This window comes from Pristis pectinata, chromosome 21 (assembly GCF_009764475.1).
Source record: "Pristis pectinata isolate sPriPec2 chromosome 21, sPriPec2.1.pri, whole genome shotgun sequence".
In the NCBI taxonomy this organism is placed as follows: Eukaryota; Metazoa; Chordata; class Chondrichthyes; order Rhinopristiformes; family Pristidae; genus Pristis; species Pristis pectinata.
This window is the reverse complement of record NC_067425.1, coordinates 2,245,247-2,266,340: the sequence shown is the minus strand read 5'-3', so window position 1 is coordinate 2,266,340 and position 21,094 is coordinate 2,245,247. Positions and strand designations below refer to the sequence as shown.

General features: G+C 42.6%; 1 protein-coding gene across 1 annotated transcript in view; it reads right to left on the bottom strand.

Annotated features, from left to right (window-relative positions):
- Positions 1 to 12,383: 12,383 nt before the first annotated feature.
- The window catches only part of ywhae1 (tyrosine 3-monooxygenase/tryptophan 5-monooxygenase activation protein, epsilon polypeptide 1), a 39,859-nt gene continuing 31,148 nt past the window's right edge, over positions 12,384 to 21,094 (bottom strand). Inside the window, exons 4-6 of the mRNA XM_052035488.1 lie at positions 19,355 to 19,561; positions 18,033 to 18,169; positions 12,384 to 13,408 (exon numbers count right to left, since the gene is read on the bottom strand). Coding sequence (XP_051891448.1) covers positions 13,356 to 13,408; positions 18,033 to 18,169; positions 19,355 to 19,561 — 397 coding nt within the window. The 3' untranslated portion in view covers positions 12,384 to 13,355. The remainder of the gene's footprint in view (positions 13,409 to 18,032; positions 18,170 to 19,354; positions 19,562 to 21,094) is intronic.

Genomic DNA, 21,094 nt, shown 5'->3' with positions numbered 1-21,094 from the left:
GGAACCAAATTATGTCCCTGCAAAGAAAATTCAGAGTGAAACCACGTTGAGGAATAACAACTATAGCCACGCACAAATGAAATTTGTTTAGTCCCCAACAGTCCACACTCAGTCTAGTACAGATCCTGATGCTCTAGTAACCAGTGAACGCCCCCCACCCTTTAAGGCACACTCCCTATGGCAGCCAGCAGCAGCACACCTTGTGGCTGCCACAGCAGAGAGAGAGGCTTAGGGGGAGAGCTGCAACACTCAGTGGGACGTGCATGCACTGATTAACAGAATATTTGACAGGCGGAAGTCTCTATGCACTGGGGGCCCAGGAGATCTGCTGAACTTGTGAACTTGGAGCCTGTACTAACACCAGTGGCCTGAGCTGGAAACCTATCCCAGCAGATGAGGCACTGAACTGGTTCATCAAAAACCACCCCTGCCCTCGGTAATGATCATGGAAGCCAGCAGACTGGTTAAAAACATCCTTATCCAGCCTGGCCTACATGTGATTCCAGACCCATCCTATGTGTTTGACTGTTATGTGGTCTTCTAATGCAGCCCAGCAAATCCCTCCGTTGTGCAATACCCCCTAACCCCCTACGTTCAAACAGTGTAGGAACAAAGCTGAACGCACCCCTTGCTGTAGATCCTGGAACGGCAAAGTTGCTCCCAGCTGAATGATCTTTTAAGTCCTCAAACATTTTGGGGGCTGGGACTAAACCAGGAGTGCTGTTCCAATAGCAGTCAAACTACTGCCCGACACAGTTGTACCCACAGAATCGGACCTCACAGACAATGTGCCAGATACCTCCATCGCTTCCCTGGGGGTGTCCTGTCACTCCAGCATGACAGTAGCCCTGGGAATGCACAACATTGACTCCAGACACCATCAAGTCTCAGGGCATCAGTTCAAACAGACAGGGAAACCTCCTCCTGATCACCACCTCCTGTCCTTCAGATGATGAATCAGAGCTCCCAACACTTGGAAGAAACCCCAGGAGTGACAAAGGTACAGAAGGTCCTCTGGGGGCTTCAGTGTCCATCACCAGAAGATTGGTGGCAGCACCAGACAGGGTCCCAAAGGTCGTCTCTGCCAGACTGGGTCTGCAGCAGGTAGTGAGTGAACCAACACCTGGGGTGAACCTACTTCACCTCATCCTCCCTAGTCTACCGGTGATGCATCTGTCAGAGTTGGGTAAAAGGAACCACCACACGGTCCTTGTGACACCCTCCATCGTGTTGTGTGGCTCCACAAACATGCCAAATGGGAGAGACTTGGATCAGAACTGGGTATCCAGGAGGCAGCAGAAATGTCCATCGCCACAGTCTGCAACCCCACGGCCTGGTGTAGCCCTCACTCCAACCTCAAACCAGGTGAGCAGCAACAGGGTACCTAAAGCTGAGGTCCAGCCCAGTGACACTACAACACAGAACTAAAGGATGTAAAATATCTAAGATACTGCAAGCCCGTCAGAAGGAGCAAGTCTCTGTGTGGACAGTTCTTCTTCACCCACCCACCCCCACCCCTCCCAAGCTGTGGATGTGAGCAGGGACCCCCACCCCCCATCCTCCTGTTCTCCAGCCCCTGCCCCATACCCCAGGCTCTGGGTCACCCCAGCCCTGCCGCTGACTGCACTTTGCTCAGTGTGCAGCTTGCAACACACGGTGACAGTCTCCACCTGCCAGGTGGAGGTGACAACAGGGTGACAGACCATGCTGTTTTCTGTGTACCTTGGTGGCTTCCCTTGTGTTTGGACTCGTCAGCGAGTGCACCGATGTGAAGAGCGAGGGATGTGGCGGGGAGACTGTTCCTCCAGGCGCTGCCTGCCACTGAAGCAGTGCAGATTCCTTCAGCACAAAACAATGGCAGGCTTCAGGAAATTCCCCAGCAGGATATTCCACTCGGGATCACCCTGAATGAGTGGAACCCTCCCCTGCTGGAAAGGTCTGGGTTATTACCGGGAGCCCTTAGAAACAAGTGCATTCAATAGCTAACTGCACTCATGGGTAACCAGCATAGAACCACTAAAGGTCTACAACACAGGACGGTCATCCCATCCCATCAAATCCCAGCACCAATGACTAGCTATTAATATTTTATGTTTAGTAGCATTAATGCATTGAAAAGAATCTGCAACAAACTAAAATAAATGTGTCACTAATTAACTTCTAGTGGCCAAATTTATTTAAAAAATAAGCAAATATAAACCTTAACAAGTTGAGCATGGAAGAAGACAAGAATGGGATGTCAGGATGGGCTTTAGCTGCATCAAGTGGGTGTGAAATCATAACTGTGGAAACAAACTTGTCTGCATCTTGAGGAACGTTGTTGACTTCAGTTGTTGAGCTAGAGTCTAAGCTGCAAAAGGTGCATCAGGGAAGATGGGTGTGACTTGCCCGGTTTGATTGAGGAGGGAGTCACACCTCTTGATATTACTTCAAAGTTGGTCAATCATCAAGGAAAGTAGGGTGTGACTGAAGCCACCACCGTGTCAGGAAGAGCAGCAGCACATCGGTGTGTCTGTTACCGATGCAGGCAACTCTTGGGGTGGGGGGGGGGGTGCGGGGAGTTCAACTGTGTGGTCTCTTGGTGTGACAGTCATTTACTCTGGCTGGCTGTAGTGCCACTACTACACTCCTGTCAATCAAGCTGAGTGATCATATTGCTGTGTTTGACTTTGATAAGTTTAAGTGCCTGATCATCAACCGAGTGCATTTTCTGAAATAATTACCCTGCTTTCACTGGGAGTGGTTTTTATTGTTTGTTTCCTTGCTCTTTAACTTACCCAGTCTTCTGGCCTGGCTGGTTATAGTGTTATCGCTATATGTCACAGTTCAAAGTAATACCCACTGGTTTGTTCACACCAGTGGTGGGGCTGGAGGTGGGCCAAAAGGGGTTTGCAAAACTGTTCTGGGTTGTATACCTACTTCAGGTAGGTGACAAGCATGGTGACCTCCTGCTCCCAGTTCCCAGGACTGAGCACAGGAGGCTAGAGAGAAGGACAAAGTGGAAGGGGTGGGTTGATGTGGAAGTTTCAAGGCTGCTGAAGGAGCAATGAGATAAAGAAACTGATCTACCTTTAGACTCCCAATGGAGGGCATTGCTGGCTCCACTCCTGCAGGACACTGCAGTGGTAACTAGATGAGCTGAATTTTCACATCTCTGCCACGTTTGGGATTGTTAGTGCCAGCCTCTTCCACCACACAGTGTCCTACAAGTCTTTAAACTCAATTTGGCAGCAACACAACTTCCCTCTTACCCCACCTGAACTTTGGTGTCCAGTGTTGTGGGCTGTGTCTCAACTGTTCAAATCAGACCGAGAAAATACATCACACCTCCTGTTTTAGTCCAACAGCAGCAAACAATAATGAAGGCATGTCGAGATTTGCTGAACTCAGTTTTGCTGATCCTTAGACGTAAAACACGTTCCAGTAATAAAGACTTTAAAGCTGTAATGATGCAAGGGAATCAAAAACTAGAGGGCACAGGTTTGAGGGGAGAGATTTAAAAGGAACCCAAGGGGCAACTTCTTCACCCAGAGGGTGGTCTGTATGTGGAACGAGCTGCCAGAGGAAGTGGTTAAGGCAGGTACATTAACACCATTTAAAAGGCATTTGGAATAAGTACATGGATAGGAAAGGTTTAGAGGGATATGGGCCAAGGACTAGCTTAGATGGGCATCTTCGTCGGAGGTGAGTGGGGCTGAAGGGCCTGTTTCTGTGCTGTATTGCTCTGACTATTCCTTCAGATTACTCATTTTATCAGTTGGGTGAAAGTTTTGGGGGTTTTAGGCAGGCAGCTGCCTACCATTCACTGTTTGCTTTGAGTGTTCCCACTTCAAGTCCTACTTTCTTCATCTTGTATGGCCTCAGTGGTGGCTTGAGTATACTCGATACCTACCTGACCAAGAGCCTGTGGGCCCTCCTGCTGTCTAAATGGTGATAGGTACTCCCGTGACATTGTTCTTGCTCCAAGAGGTAAAGTTTATGGGAGGGAGATGCTGTCTTTGTGCATACTGTAGCTCAATTGGCTCAGTGTTCCCTCCTCTGATACTCTTGGGACAAAAAGCTTCTGAGTTCCTGCCAACTTTTCACTTTTCATTTTTAACTCACTAGGATTAAAAACCTTCACTGCAGCTAAAACCATTTGCATGAATCAATTCTTGATGGCTAACTGACTTCAAGTAGGTCACCTTAAATATCTTTTTCCAAAGACTAAATCTCAACAAGTTAATGTGCAGAATGGGATCACTGCATCAGCTTGTCAGTGTTTGGTCTCTTCAAGAAAAGAACCTTTAAGGTGACCTAATTGAGATTACTTAGTAATAAAGAACTAATCCAGAACAGGTTAACTAAGGATAATTACATTCCTTTGGTGAGGCCTTGCTGGGCAAATCAAGTTTGGCAACACCTAAAGCAGTAGAAATGTACATTTCTGTGCCTCTTGTGACTCATTTCATTGCATTTTAGTTGGAAAAAAATCTATGTATACATTATGTTCTCTGAAATGGTCTTCACAGGGCACACTAGCAGAGTAATCCTCAATCTTCAGCCAAGCCACGTGCTATTGAGGGCAGGAATAGAAAGATAGGCTAGGTGAATGCATGGCTGTGGAACTGGTGCAAGGGGCAGGGATTCAGCTTCTTGGATCATTGGGATCTCTTCTGAGGTGCAGGTGACTTGCACAAGAGGGGATGATTGGCACCTGAACTGGAGAGGGACCAATATCCTTGCAGGGAGATTTGCTAGGGAGGGTTCAACCTAAACTGGCAGGGGGTGGGACCCTGAGCTGTAGAGAGGCCAATGAAAGTTCGGGGGAAAATACTGTAGCTGACGAGAGCAGGTTTAGCAGTCAGGATAGCCAGGAGCACAGTAAAGGGAGAGGAAAGACTGCTGGTTTAAACTGCATTTATTTCAATGCAAGAGGCTTAATGGGTAAGGTGGATGAGCTCAGGTCATGGATTGGCTCTGGGGACTAGGATATCATTGCCATAATAGAAACATGACTGAGTAAAGGGCAAGACTGGCAGCTCAGTGTTCCAGGATGCAGGTGCTATAGACACGAGAGGTACAGCGAAGAGGGGGAGTTCCCTTTTTGATGAGGAAGAACTTAACAGTGCTGGGAGAGGATAATCCTGGGGGATCATCCACTGAGATCGTATGGGTAGAACCTAGAAATAAGGATGGTCACTTTGATGGGACTGTTTTGTAAGACCCCCAATAGTCTGTGTGAAGTAAAGGAGTAGATGTGCAGAGAAATTGCATAGTTGTAAGGGTAATAGGGTAGTATTAGTAGGAGATTTTAACTTCCCTGACGTTGGCTGGGACATCCACAGTGCAAAGGGTTTGAATGGGGTGGACTATAGAGGTTCCTACTAGAGAGGGCACAACACTAGACTTCTTAGATAATGAGGCAGGACAAGTAACTGAAGTAACACAAAACACTGGAGGAACTCAGTGGATTTCCCTCCATAGATGCTGCCTGTCCCACTGAGTTCTTCCAGTGTTTTGTGTGTTGCTTCAGATTCCAGCATCTGCAGTTTCTTGTGTCTCCAGGTGACTGGACCCAAAATGCTCCCAAACAGACTTCAGTGACCATAATTCTATTAGTTTTAAAATGGTTATGGAGAAAGACAGGATGGGTCCACAGGTTCAGGTCCTAAACTTGGACAGGGCCAATGTTGGAGGCATTAGGCCGGAACTTGCGGTGGTCGATTGGGTGAAACTGTTTGCTGGTAAAGGGACAAATCACAAGTGAGAGGCATTTAAAAGTGTGAGATCGAGAATCTAGGGACAGCATGTTCCTGCCAGGGTGAAGGGCAAGGCTGGCAGGTTTAGGGAACCCTGGCTGATGAATGATATCAAGGCTTTGGTCAGGAAGAAGGCATACAGTAGGTCGAGGCAGTCAACAAGTGAATACCTTGATGACTATAAAGAAGTGTAGAGGTACACTTGAAAAAGAAATCAGGAGGGCAAAAAGAGGGTACGAGATGGATCTGGTAGACAGGGTTAAGGAAAATCCCAAGAGATTCCATAGGTAGATTAAGAGTAAAAGGGTGGCTAGGGAAAGAATAGGTCCCCTTAAAGATCAGCATGGCCATCTGTATGTGGAGCCACAGGAGATGGGTGAGACTTTTAATGAATATTTCTCATCAGTGTTTGTAGAGGAAATGATGGATGTGAAAGAAATGAGTGATAATGTCTTGGACCACGTAGGAGTTAGCAGGGAGGAGGTATTGTGCATTAAGGTGGATAAATCCCCAAGGCCTGTGACTGCATCCTTGGATCTTGTAGGAAGCTAGGAAAGAAATTGTGGAGGCCCTTGCAGAGAAATTTTCTTCATCTTTAGCCACAGATGTCCTGAAGACTGGAGGTTGGCTAACGTTGTACATTTATTTAAAAAGGGCAGCAAAAACAAGCCAGTGAGTCTGACATCAGTTGGTGGGTAAGTCACTGGAGGGGATTCTGAGGGACAGGGTCTATCAACATTTGGATAGACAAGGTCTAATTAGGGATAGTCAGCATAGCTTTGTGTGTGGGAAATCATGTCTGACAAATCTTTGAATTTTTTGTGGATGTAACCAAGAGGGTAGATGAGGGTAGGGTGGTGAATGTTGCCTATATGGACTTTAGCAAGGTCTCGCATGGAATGCTAGTCTGGAATCATAGATCACAAGGGATCCAGGGAGAGTGAGCTAATTGGATTCATAATTGGCTCAATGGTAGGTAGCAGAGGATGATGGTCAAAGGTTGTTTCTCGGACTGGAGGCCTGTATCTAGTGGTATGCCGCAGGGGTCGGTGCTGGGACCTTTGTTCATTACTTATATACACAATTTGGATGTGATTGGACAAGTCATGGTTAGTAAATTTGCAGATGATACTAAAATGGGTGGTATTGTAGACGGTGAAGGAGGTTAACAAAAACTAGTGTGATCTTGATCAGCTGGGTAAAGTGGGCCAAAGATCAGCAAATGGCTTTCAATTTGGATGTGCAAATGTTGCATTCTAGGAAGTCAAACCAAGGTAGGGCTTGTACAGTGACTGGTCAGGCCCTGGGAGTGTTGTGGAACAGAGGGACCTAGGAGTACACAGTTTGCTGAAAGCAGTGTCGCAGGTAGACAGGGTGGTGGAGGTGGCATTTGGCACACTGGCCTTCACGTTACATTTGTATAAGACATTGGTGAGACTGCACTTGGAGTATTGTGTACAGTTTTGGTTGCCCTGTTTTAGGAAAGACATTAAACTGGAAAGAGTGCAGAAGAGATTTATGAGAATACTGCCAGTGCTCAAGTTATAGGGAGGGGTTGGTCAGGCTAGAACGTTATTCCTTGAAATGTAGGGGATTGAGGGGTAACCTTAGAGGTGTATAAAATCATGCTGGGTATAGATAGGGTGAACAGTCTTTTTCCCAGGTAAGGGGAGCTAAAAACTAGAGGGTATAAGTGACAGAGGAAAGGTTTAAAAGGCACCTGAGGGGCAACTACTTCATGCAGAGTGTTGCATACAGAATAGGTTGCCAGGGGCAGTAGCTGAGATAAGTACAATAACATTTAAAAGATATTTGGGTGAGTATATTGATAGGATGGGTTGTGGGATATGGGCCAAGTTGGACCAAAGGGCCTGTTTCCATGCTGTATTGGTCTAACCCAGTGTAAATGTCTTTGTTGCCTCAATCATAAGGTGCAGGCAAGATGGTGGTATTGTTTGTACTACAGTCTGTATGCATATTGTTTGACATGGACTGCACTGTTTCACCATTGGTACTTAACTAGATTTAAATTGTATCTGCCAACATTTAAAAATAATTATTCACTCATGGCATTACTGGCAAGGTGCTGTGCTTCACTGAAGACAAGAAATCTTTCCCACAGGTAAGATGCTCTGAAATAGTCTATTACTGAATAATCTCAATTAGGTCATTGTTAACGGATCTGTCCCTGAAGAGACCAAACCCCAATGGGCTGTTGCACAGCACTATTGGGTAGGGAAGTCCAGGATTTTTAACCCAGCAAAAAATTAACAATGTGCTTCCAGGTCAGGATGGTAGGAGACTTGGAGGGAAACAAACAGGCAGTTGCTTTTCTATGCTGCCTTTGACCTTGGTGGAATGCTTGGATGCTGATGAGGCAGACATGACAATATACTATTGCACATTTTGTTGATGGTACACACCACAACCATAGTGTAGTGATGCCAGAGGAACAGGATTAAAGGTGGTGAATGGAGTGTTAGGGAAGCTGGCTGTTTAATCTGGACAGTTTCATGAACATTGGAGCTGCACTCATCCAGGAAGCAGTCACATTGCCAAATTCTAAATGTAACCAAAGTGTACCATCATATACCACTGTGCCCAATTTTTACCCTATGCTAGACGAAAAGTTAAGCAGCTGAGAGCAGACACTGCCTTCACGAATCCCACAACTGAATGATTGGCCTCCAACAACCCAAGCCATCTTTCTATGTACTGGGTGTGACTCCAGGCAATGGAAAATTTCCCCTCATTTCCATTAACCTCAATTTGTCAAGGCAACTAAAAATTTACCACATTTAGTCAAATATCTTGATGACCACCTCACTTATGGAATTCTGTTCTTCTCTCCATGTTTGAACTGGAGCTTGCAAAGGAATAAATAATATAGTATGGAAATGGTCATCACTCAACTCCACATGCATCCATGAATCCAAAATAATTGGCTGGACTTTATTGATCCTTTTGTAGACAAGGTACTGCTTGGCAATTTTCCCTTTGCTAGGTTGATGCCAGTGTTGATTCAGCACTGAAAACTACAGCCAGGCTGCACAAAGTCTTCAATCCAATGCTTTCAGGCCAGTTCTTGATAAGAATCAAATTGCAAGATTCTGTAATAGCAGGAATCTCAGATAGAAGCCCACCTACAGCTGAAGTAAACTGAAAATGCTTCAAGCCTGTCTTTTGTAGTCAAATGCTAGTTTGATTATCATTTAGGACTGGATATTCATGGAGTCACCACCTCTCATTAAATGTCCACCATAATTCAAAATGGGATGGGTTAAGTCCACAGATTTGACTTCATCAAGCGGTTGTGGGATTAGTTAGCTGTGGCAATAACATACTGCTTCTGCCATGTTTAATTCTACTGCAACTTTACCAGATCAGCACCTTATTCACAAATGGGCTTGTTGGTCCTGGCACATTCTTCTGCATTCCCTCACTGAACCAGAGATGGGCCCTATGGTACAGCAGGGGGTACACTGGGAAACTGTAGTGAAGAACAATTCTGTGGCTGTGATGGCTTATGAGTAGGGTCCAAACAAAAAGTGAATGGGACCTGTTGTAAAGTGGATCAAGGTGAAAAAAGAGTTCAGGAATCAAATATTAAGTGGTTGATGGACCAAAAGTGAACAGCAAGGAAGCTGAAGTAGCTGAACACCGAGGAGCCAAAAGAAAGAAAGAAATTCAGATTTGCTCAAAGTACTTAGAAGTACAAGTTCTTAGAACAGTGAAGAAAATTAGCATGCTTCTCAAACACCTGATTGATATCACAGGTTCAACACACTGTCTGTCTGTATATATGACTGCTGGAAATTAAAACAGAAAATGTGCAGGTCAGGCAGAATGTGGAGAGAAATGGGTTAATGACCACTGGTTTCACTGCCACAGAAACTGCCTGACTAGTACCAACATTATTCACTTACTGCATGTTTCAATTTCTGCTTTCTCCCTAATCCTTGACATCTTGCGCATTAAGGACTTGGCAAAGATCCTTTTGCTTAATTTAAGTATTACCTTTCCCTAATCTATCTTATTTTCAAGCCAGTGACTTAAATGCAGCCTCTTAATTCTTTGTTGGCTCCTGGTTACAAATGTAATTTTTCCTCCACCTCCCCAGGGATTCCTTAAATACAATTTTCACTAATTTACTGGGCTACTTCTCCAACACCACTTGACCCTAAAGAGTAGTTTACAAATTCTATAGCCAAACTGTGCCTGACCTTTTCTCATTTACATAAGATTCAGATCAATTGTAATCTTTCCAACTATTTCTATGGAATTTGGAAATGGTTCCATGTTCTAATTCCTGTTAAGAATGTGAGATGGCCCAAAACAAAACTACATACACAATTAAAACTTTTTCACAAAATGTACAACTTGACCAATGCCCCACTTCCTGATTGACATCCCTGCTGTCTCATGTCCTATTTTAGAATGGACAATGCCTCAGTTAACTGTTTACTTTGCCAAATAGTTCTCATTTCATAACACTGCTTTAAATCTAATGCTCATTATTTCTGCTTTTTACCAAAACAATTGTTCAACAGGACAGTTAGCAGGTTTTTCCATGGACCACACAGTAACATCTTCACAATTTAGGACCTCCAATTAGTCATGGGTCCATTTCCAGAGTTCCCCACACTGAAGCATGTACCCACTTCATTTTGCTTTTAAGTCATCTCCTGCCAACAGATTCCTTATTCTCAAACTAGAAGACTAATCTATTCTATTTTACAAGCAGTTAGCTCAACAATTGTTCACATTCAACATTACTTCAAGGGCAGTGTTCTGTTGCAACTGATTCTCTCAAAACAAGCCCTATTTACAATGTAATATTTGTTCTTATAGAAAGTGGGTGGTCACATTACAGCATCCACTCAGTGAAAGATTTGGCCAAACTTTGAAAACAGTCTCCATTTGAGGAAATAGGAACTCAAATCCCACACTCCACCATCCCCAGGGGTTAATGGATAGAAAGCAAGGGTGTCTGCTGGAGGTGTTGCAAGTAACAATATAGTACTGCAAGTCATTATCCAAAAAGCAGCTGCTGTGGAGTCAGGATATGTGCAGAATGCTGGGACCAGATTTACCAATACACATTCACAACTGCCATTTGAATTGCAAATTGTGGAGATTCTGCCATGAGAACATAAATAGAAGCAAGGCCATTCAGCCCCTCTTGGCTGCTCTGCCATTCAATAAGGTTGTAGCTGGTTTTCTACCAGTGCTACTTTCCTGTACTAACCCCTGTACTTTCCTGTCCTCACATCAACATCCAGAAATCTATCCATTACCACAAATGTAGTCAGCAGCTGAGTGAACCTCCACAGCCATCTTTGGGGAGGGAATTCAAAATAGTTATTGGCCTTTGGGTGAAGAAACTCTTACCTGCCCTGGATGGACAACTGTTTTGAGACACTCACTCCTGGTTCTTGAATCTAATGGCTATAAAAAGGTGTAAACAGTTCCAACTCAAAAAGCAAACTTGTATAATAGCTGTGATGTAATGTGGATAGTCTAGGCTTCACTGGATTCTACAAATCAGACCAATACCCAAAACTAATGACAATTTTTTTTTACATACAAATTAGGAGCAATAGGCCACTCAGTCCCTAAAGCATCTGCCATGGCTGATCTGACTACATCCTCACCTACCACAGTAACCTTTCACCCCTTTATCAAATATCTGCTTTTGAAGAGTTCCAAAGACACAATTCTCTGAAAAAATTACCTCATCTGAAATGGGCAGCCCTTTACTTTTAAAAGGGTGACCCTTGTTCAAGACTACCACTTGAGGAAATATCCTCAGCACCTGGTCAATACTATCAAGATCTTATATTTTAATCAAGTCCCATCTTCTCTCTACTGAATTCTAGCAGATACAAGCCTAGCCTGCCCAAACTTTCCTCAGACAATCCACTCATTTCAGATATTGGTCTGGTGAACCTCTGTGTATTAACATCTGTTCATAAATAGAGACCAATACTGTACTCAATACTCCAGCTGTGGTCTCAAAGCCTGATATTACTGAATAACTTCAGCTTTTATATTCAGTTCCCCTAAACAATAACATTTTCTTCCCTTTCCTAATTATTTGCATTACCTGCACACTAGCCTTTCGTAAATCATGCATCTAGATCTCTGCATCTCAGCGTTGTGATTTTCCTACCAGTGAATTTCACGCTGCCCCACATTATACTCCATTTCCCATAGCTCTGCCCACTCACTTTATCTGTAGCCTTTTCTCCCCCCTCTTCAGAGCTTACTTTCCTACCTATCTCATTTCATCAGCAAATTTAGCAACCAAATACTTGTAACAATTTATACAAATGATTTGGATAAAGGCAACGCAGTTGAAACCCCACCACTGATCCCTTTGGCACACTGTTCAGTACATCTTGTCAATCAGAGAAAGACCAATTGATGTGGACTGTTGTGTTTAGCCAGGGATGCTGAAGGCCAGTTTAACAGATTTATTACACAGACTCTCCAACTTCTCTCCACTAATGGTTCAAATGCTAACACAAACTCCACATAAAGAACAATCTCCCCTTGAATTAATCTGCCTATTACCAATTCTTTCCTCAATGTCTGCAAAAAAGAAGCGACTGTCACAGAGGATAAACAGCAAAACAGATCTTAATTTAGGTTCTTTTATTTTAAGTTTAATATTAATCCATGCTGTGTTTCAGTAAGAAGGATACAGATCTGTATCGGTGGCTCCAGTCAGATATATCCAGTAGTACAAATTAGCTTCAAGTTACACATACTGAACAGAGAGAGAAAAAGAGAAGGGGGCAGGGGCAGGGGGGGAGAGAAAGAGGAGGAATGGGTCAGAAAAAAAAACTTGTTTTAACAAAGCATGCAGGCTTCAACAGCAGCTCAAACAAGACCTGCTCTGCCAGGATGGACAAAAAATAACAGCAAAGGACTACCCATGGATTGTAACTGGCACCTGCTACCTTCAGGGTTAAAAAAACAAAGAAAACACTGTGCACATCACGCTCAAAGACTCTCAGAGCAAGCTCACAACTGCTCACAAAGAACACAGTTTTATTTGCTTAGGTAGTGAGTGTGCATGTACATTTTATTTAAGGAGGAAAGCAAACCAAGAGCATGCAATCACAAAGGTGGTTAAGACTGTTTGGTGTGTTGTAAATGCCTAATTATTCCCCCCCCACCCCCCAAAGGACCAAAGGGTTTTGCAGCATTCATAGGAGCTGGGCTCAGATCAATCATTGCGATTCATGACTGACCACCAATTCACTGCTCAGATTGCCACTGGTAAAAAGGTGGAGGCATGAATTATTCACAAAGCTGTATTTAGTAGAATTGAACAGTTTATTCAAAAAGATTTAAGGGACTGTGATATCTAGTCAAAGACAGCAGGTCCCAGTTAAGCATCCATAGAGAGCCAGCATTGCCTTTAGATTTTTTTAAACAAGTAAAAAATAAAAATAAAAAACAAAAATAATCCTCGGAACCCAAATGGGCACATAGCTAATTCTGAGGTCCAGTACCAACATCAAATTTACTGGTTCTCAGCTTGGACTGGGACTATAGGGGTGGCAGGAGAGGGGCAGACAGGGTCTTCTCATTCGCCATGTCTTCTCACTGATTGTCATCATCAACATCTTGCACCACATCTTTACTTGGTTCTTCCCCTGTGTAAAAAAAAGAATGAGATGATAGAAAAAGCAATCGATTTACATACCAACAGATTACAGGAACACCAGCTACAATGTCCACAGTCGCAGCTTTCAGAGATACATGCATTTTCTCGAGATTAGCTGTTGCATTCCAGCTACTGAAGCAATGGGAAATCTGCCCCAAACCATCCTGTACTTATACAATCATTATTCTTCAGTTCTGGCCAATTTCAACTCTGCTCATCTTCAAGCAGACTTTCATTTTACAAGATAGACTGAGAACTCATGAACCCTCCCCCATCTCCATCCTTTTCACCTTAACTACCCATGACAAAGCCTAAAAGAAACTGGATCATCTTCATGCAGGACCTGATCAGAGTAACAAATTTTGCTTATGCTACAGAAACTAACATCTGACTTTATTCCCCAGTTGGAAGAGCACATTAAAGCCTCAAAACAGGACCTGATCAAAATCACTCAAATTATAAATTCAATAACCAAGTGTTGAATACATATTCAGCATTATTAGTGGCTACAGGAGACAGGAATGGAGAGATTACAAATTATTGGCATTATGCTTATGTCCAGACCAACTGGAACACCTGGTGAATGCTACACTTCCAACTGTTGGGCACAAGCAAAGGTAAGATTCAAGCTGACTACAGAGGCCTCAAGATACTAGGGCGTAAATGCTCAACATACTCAAGCATTAACTGGCTTACTTTAGAATGGATTAATGCCTGTTAAAATAGCATTGGAAGGATTTTCATTTAATTACTTATCCATCCTATGGTAATTCATAAGATGGGCCCAAAGCAGGCCATCTTCCAAAGAGTCATTCACTACCTTCAGGAAACATTTTCTATGAATTAGTGGTTAACAAGTACAATTCTGATTATTCTAGGCAAAGATGTTCATATGATGAGATAACAGGAACTGTAGTTCCTCGAAGTTAGTCAGATTGAAAATGTTCAGCAGCCAACTTGGAAGCCTAACTTCATTTTAAACACTGCTGGGATTCCCAACTCTGTTTTAAGGAAAAAGGCAACTGGCTCAAAACCAAAAGGCAAATTTCCCCACAGTAGCATGGGGTACCTGCATCAAGAATTTAAACTATATAGGAATCATAATTTCTACCAATTAATAACCAAGCTCCTGTAATGACAAGTGGAAAATTATTGTTGGGAAAACTGAAGTATGAAGCATAGTTTCTGGGTTAGTTGAAAATTGCATAACTCTTGCTGCATGCGTCAATGCCACTCAAAACTGAAATCTTGAGATTGATGTCAGTTAACTCCACACACAGAAACACACCAAAAAAATCCAATGAAAAAAGGTATGATATCATTTTGTACGAAGTTCAGGGAAAGATTTCAGTATCATGAAGAGCAAGTTTCTGGTTTAACTTCAGTGCTGACATACTGCACAGCTTTAATGAAAATAGTTTTATAGCATTTCAAAATTAGCAAACCTATTGTAAACACAGTGGCTTTAAGTAGAGGCAACATGAATAGCAGAATGCTGCAGCACCTCTTGCATTATGTCAGGTCCATCAGAACCCAATGTGTATACCGAACATGGTCAGTTCATTGCCTGGAACAGCTTCCAATCTTCACCGAAAAGAGAAGTAGCCCACCACAATCTTGGATGCCACTGACACAATGGGTCCATGCACTGGAGGCGGCTGAACAGTAAGCTAGTTGCACTCTCACTTCTGGCACAGAGGGTCAATGGAAGAAACCAATTTACAGCAGTCTCAACACATACAAAGCACATGATGGCACATAATTTTAAACTTATCCATGGACAGTTGGGGTGGATAGTAAGCACTAAATGAGATCTTTAAAGAGGGTGCTTCGAAGTCAGAGAATATGGACATGTGGTTGATAGGATGTAGAGGGAAGCACGCTGTAATTCATTCCACAGACTGGAAGTTACTTAAAGGAAATGAAGTTCAAGGATTTGATTTCCATTCACAACAATGGATGTGGAAAGGATGTCCGAATCTTTATTATTCCAGCACATGCCCGAATGGAGTATAAACATTCAACAGAAGTGCTGGCCATTCAATAAAGGAAATACAATCACTTGTAATAAATCATTTGCTTAGATATCCATTTCATTGATGTTAATCAATTTGGGAGGAATAGGACGACTGCAATGGTCACGATAGGTTTTAACCTCTAAGATACGTCATTCAATTTCACAAATCACTAGTCTGTACAGATTAAGGTTAAATGAAACTAACTGAGACACCACAGCTTTAAAAGAATAGCAAGCATGGCAACAAATGCAAGCAAGGAATAAGTGGATTGAATGGTAAAAACAAAACACTAAACTTGAGTATGCCCAGACTCTGGACTGAGGCTGCTCTTCCTGCAAAAAAAATACTTTAAATGTAAGAAGCTGCTGTGATTCAGGTCTGTAGATATTCCAGACCATCTGCACTGATCATTGCTACAAAGAAACTATTCACTAGAGCAAAAATATGTAAATGGCTGAAAACATATCAAGTCTGAGCAGACAAGTTGAAATGCAGCTTTGCCAAATATGTTCCAACTCTATTAGTGCAACTGATTCAGGCCCAGCTGTGAACAACTACACAAAAGGTTAATGCAAGGATGGGCTGACATCACAGATAGGAAAATCACAATCCAATTTTGATTTTCCTCCCTTCATTTGCCCATAGATTTCTTAGGAGCTTAACAGGGGTTAAAGCATGGAATAAGTGCCCATTTATTTAACATCTCATCACAAAGATATTGCTCATGTTTCTAAGAGTGCTTTTCAATATTTCATAGGTCATTAAAAGACCAGTATTACTGGCATGCAAACCATACAGAGCCCTGAAAAGAAACAAGGGATGAAATAATTTTGATGTGTTACAATTTTCAAACTGCTAGTTTTCTAATTTTCTTCTAAATCTGTATGCCACCAGAGCCCAAGGAAAGCAGTTTCCCCTGCCCCAGATGTGGCTGTGCCATTTGCAATAGCTGCTAGGATGGAGGACATCAGCATCAGCAAGTATCTGCTAACTCCATAATTTACCAAGAGAGCTAGCACACCCCAACACCAAGGTTCAACTCTTATATGGTTGGGATAATTGTAATGTCACGCCTTTGAAGTTTACAGCGATAATCACAAAATGGTCCTGAATCAGCATTAGTTAACAACTTACTGCTTGCAAGCCAAAAGCCCCAAACAATGCATCATTAGAATTTAGTTTGAAAATGGGACTGTGACATCTTAGGAGATGTAACAACTGCTTGGCATTTGAGTGACTTACAAATTACAGATTACAGGGGAGTGAATGATTCATATCCTTTAGGAATCTATTCAGGAAGGAGAAAAATAATAAAAAAAAGAATGAATCCAGAATCACAGGAAGATTTAACAATACTACAACAAAGGGCACAAGTAACAGCATAACATCCCTTGATGAAATGTGAGATGAATTATACTGGATGGCTAGGTTATTTTGTAGTACCAACCCCAAAGTAATTATTCACTCAGCAACCACTAAGTTGACATTCAATGCCATTAAAGTCACACTCAGCATTATACTTCCTGATAGAAAAGGTTTTCACAATATTAAATTGAAGAACAGAGAGAAGAGTAAGGGGCACCATATACCAAAAAAAAATGCCTAGTACTTTAGGGTAGAAACTGTCAAACAGAGATCCAGCAATTAAACCTAGCCACATTGTAAATGAAATTCAGAACTAAAAGGTCAGTTTAGAGCTTAGATAACAGTTTTAGATTTGGAAAAAAAAGCCTATAATTAGTGTGTAGTGAAAGATACCTTAACTGAGGAGTTAGATTTTTTTTAAACTTTGCCTTTAAATCATTTTTAGGTAGACAATACAGATGTCACATAATTATTGCTGCCTAACAGGGTTACAGCCAACTATGGAAAGATCAATCTGCAGATGAAATCAGGCAGAAATCACCAAATGCTTGTAGCTTCCCAAACTGCCATTCAGCAGATGGTAGTAGTATATCATTCACTCAGGTGTTCACTTCCCCCATTTGCCTTGGTGGTGACAATTCTAAGGGAACGCAAACACCAACACAGGCACATATCCATAAGATGACTTCCTGCAAACGAAGCCTTGTACATTTCACAAGTGGCTTATCAAAAGAACATAGGGACTTCCTAAGATGGTGTGAAAACTAAAACATTACCATAACAATTTAAGTGGGCTTTAGACTCAAAACCAGTGGAAATTTTAATCTTTTAAAATGTCATAATTTATGTTCTGTTCAGCTGACAAAAGACCTGTAATGCTGACTCTACCACAATTCATCGCAAATGAAACAGGATAAACTGTCCTGAAGGTCCAAAATGCTGCTCACCTTAGAAGTGCCCTATTTCATTTCCTCTCCCTGTTCCCTTTGATAATGCCCAGACATAATAGTCTAGACAAGAAAGGATTTCCATTATCTTTGCTGAATGATAAATGCAAGGATACACAAAATAGTTGTACTATGATCTCACCACATACCTCAAATAACACAACCACCCCTTCTTGGGTTTCAGAGAAACAAAAGTGAAAAACAGAGGCAAAACCGGAAACTGATTTCATTCATCACAAGAAAATAAGATCCCTGCAAACAATAGCCTTTGCTGTTTACGTACCATCTCCCTGCATGTCTGAAGTCCATAGTGTCAAGTTGTCACGTAACAACTGCATAATGAGTGTAGAGTCCTTGTAGCTTTCTTCACTCAAGGTATCCAGTTCTGCAATTGCATCATCAAATGCTGCCTTTGCCAATCTGCAAGGTGAAAATAATTATTTTGTTGCATCAGTCAACTTGAATGTAGATGTGACAGCCCAGATTGGTACATAGCATCTCGGTCCAAAGTGTTCAGTCTGCAGCCTTTGGTGGAGTGCCTCACTGGGTAAATGGAGTAGCTGCTCTAAACCAGCAAACTCTCAGAGACTGCATTTTATATATCTGAGCAGGCTGTTTCAACAGTACCACAAGGAAAGAATGATGACCAGACACCAGCAGTCTATCAAAAATGTACCAGGAAATTTTTATCCATTTGAAGCATAGAAAAGGCAGCCAAGACATCAGTTTAACATTACATACCAAGATCCCTCAGTACCCAATGGATTAGCAACTTAGTGTGGGATTTGTTGTGAGAGAAAGTTCTTTCTGGTCTTAAAGGCAGAGGGCTTCAGACACAAGTCTTTGTATTTTAAGAAGGGAAAATTTATTTATAAAGACAAACACAGGGACAGAATGGATGGGAACCGATGCACACACACACACACAGGTGATTACGAGACATGGGGGAAATTGCAATAGGGGTGAGATGCACACACACAATGAAATGGTTACAAATGATCAAGGAATAAACAATACAATGTCTGAACACCTTGAATCTGGACAAACAATGGCTCTAACGCTCCCCGGGATCTTTAACTATCTACCCTTTAGTAGTGCACAGCTTACCTCAACATCCTCGGGAGGAGGGAGGGAGAACGAACCAGCACATGCAGCACTTATTATAGTGCCGGAGAGCTGGGTGGAGCCAGCCTAGGTGATTCAAAAATGTCCAATGGGCCATGGCCAGGTACAACAGGTACTTACATCGGCCCAATGGTCAAGGTGTGTACTAATGGATGGGTGGAGCCAAACCTTGATTGACAGTGGTGTTGCTTTCAGCCACGTGCTCAATGGTGTCATCCCAGCCAGAGGGGTCAGTGTTGTCATGGTCACGAGAGCCATGACCTTTCACACTACAGGATTTAACTTCTGACACTGAAACAATGGCTGAAGTAACACCCAAGCTTATACAAGGGACTATTCAGACAAGGTATCAGAGGACTACTGGGACCCAGTGAAGTGCATTAATAATTAAAATCAATAACTTTAAGCTATAACAAAAATTGATTTCACATACCAAAACAACTTTACGTAAACATCTGTAGTTCTATATCCCATACGTACCTGCAGGCACGATCAGGGGAATTGAGTATTTCATAATAGAATACAGAGAAATTCAAAGCAAGGCCTAAGCGGATGGGGTGCGTTGGCGGAAGTTCTGTCATTGCAATATCACTAGCCGCCTTGTATGCGACCAAGCTGTTCTCTGCTGCCTCCTTCCTGTCATTCCCTGTTGCAAACTCTGCCAGATACCTGTGGTAATCACCTTTCCTGCAATCAGAGCAATGAACAATCAGTAACCCCATGCAAGATCTTTGAAGTGGTTTCACTTTATCATTCTCCATTGAAATGGAGATTTAAAACCAGTTTCATTAAAACAGAGCAACACAAATTACTTGGTTTTGAAAACTGTCAGTAATCAAATCTTATAAAATAATGATTCCCACATTACCCCCTTCCCTTACACTATGCTGTATCGCACACCTTCAAAGATAATAAATTACATCGAGGGACTAACTGGCAGGAAAAAAATTAAGACCAATTGTTTTAACAAAAGAAAACATGAACTGCCCTCAGTTTCTCAACCTCACAAAAATGTACCTACCACCTCAAATACCTCCAGCAATCTTCTTAATCCTCTGGGTACAGGGTCCCAGAGATTCACTGCAGTGAGAAGAAATTCCTACACCTCAGTTTGAAATGACGTGCCCAATTTTGCAACCAGGCTCCTTTGTTGGAGACCCTTCCACTGTTGCAAACATCTACTGTCACATTCACCCCTACCCCCACCCGAAGCCTTTATGTTTCAATATGATCACCCATTTTCCTATAGTCTATTCTTCTTTGTATCTATATTCTACAAGAGTCTTAAATATTTATGATAGGATAACTGCTTTGGCACAGGAATTAGCTCAGTAAATTTTTTGTGGACTGCCTCCAATATTAGGGGACCTGATTGAATTCTTTGAGGATATGACAAAGCACATTGATGAAGGTAGAGCAGTGGATGTAGAGTACATGGATTTTAGTAAGGCAGTTGATAAGGTTCTTCACGGAAGTCTCATTCAGAAAGTCAGGAGGTATGGGATCCAAGGAAACATGGCTGTTTGGATTCAGAATTGGCTCGCCCATAGAAGACAGAGGGTGGTGGTAGATGGAGTGTATTCTGCCTGGAGGTCGGTGACCGGTGGTGTTCCGCAGGGATCTGTTCTGGGACTCCTGCTCTTTGTCATTTTTATAAATTACTTGGATGAAGATGTGGAAGGGTGGGTTAGTAAGTTTACTGATGATACAAAGGTTGGTGGTGTTGTGGATAGTTGCTGTAGATTAAAACAGGATTATTGATAGAATGCAGAGCTGGGCTGAGAAGTGGCAGATGGAGTTCAACCCAGATAAGTGTGAAGTGATACACTTCAGGAGATCGAATTCAAAGGCAGAATACAAGGTTAATGGCAGGACTCTTAACAGTGTGGAGGAACAGAGGGATCTTGGGGTCCACGTCCATAGATCCCTCAAGGTTGCCACGCAGGTCAATAGGGTTGTTAAGGCGTATGGAGTGTTGGCCTTCATTAGTTGGGGTATTGAGTTCAAGAGCCGTGAGGTGATGTTGCAGCTCTATAGAACTCTGGTCAGACCACACTTGGGAGTACTGTGTCCAGTTCTGGTCGCCTCATTATAGAAAGGATGTGGAAGCTCTAGAGAGGGTGCAGAGGAGATTTACCAGGATGTTGCTTGATTTGGAGAACAATGTCTTATGAGGATAGGTTGAGCGAGCTAGGGCTTTTCTCTTTGGAGAGGAGGAGG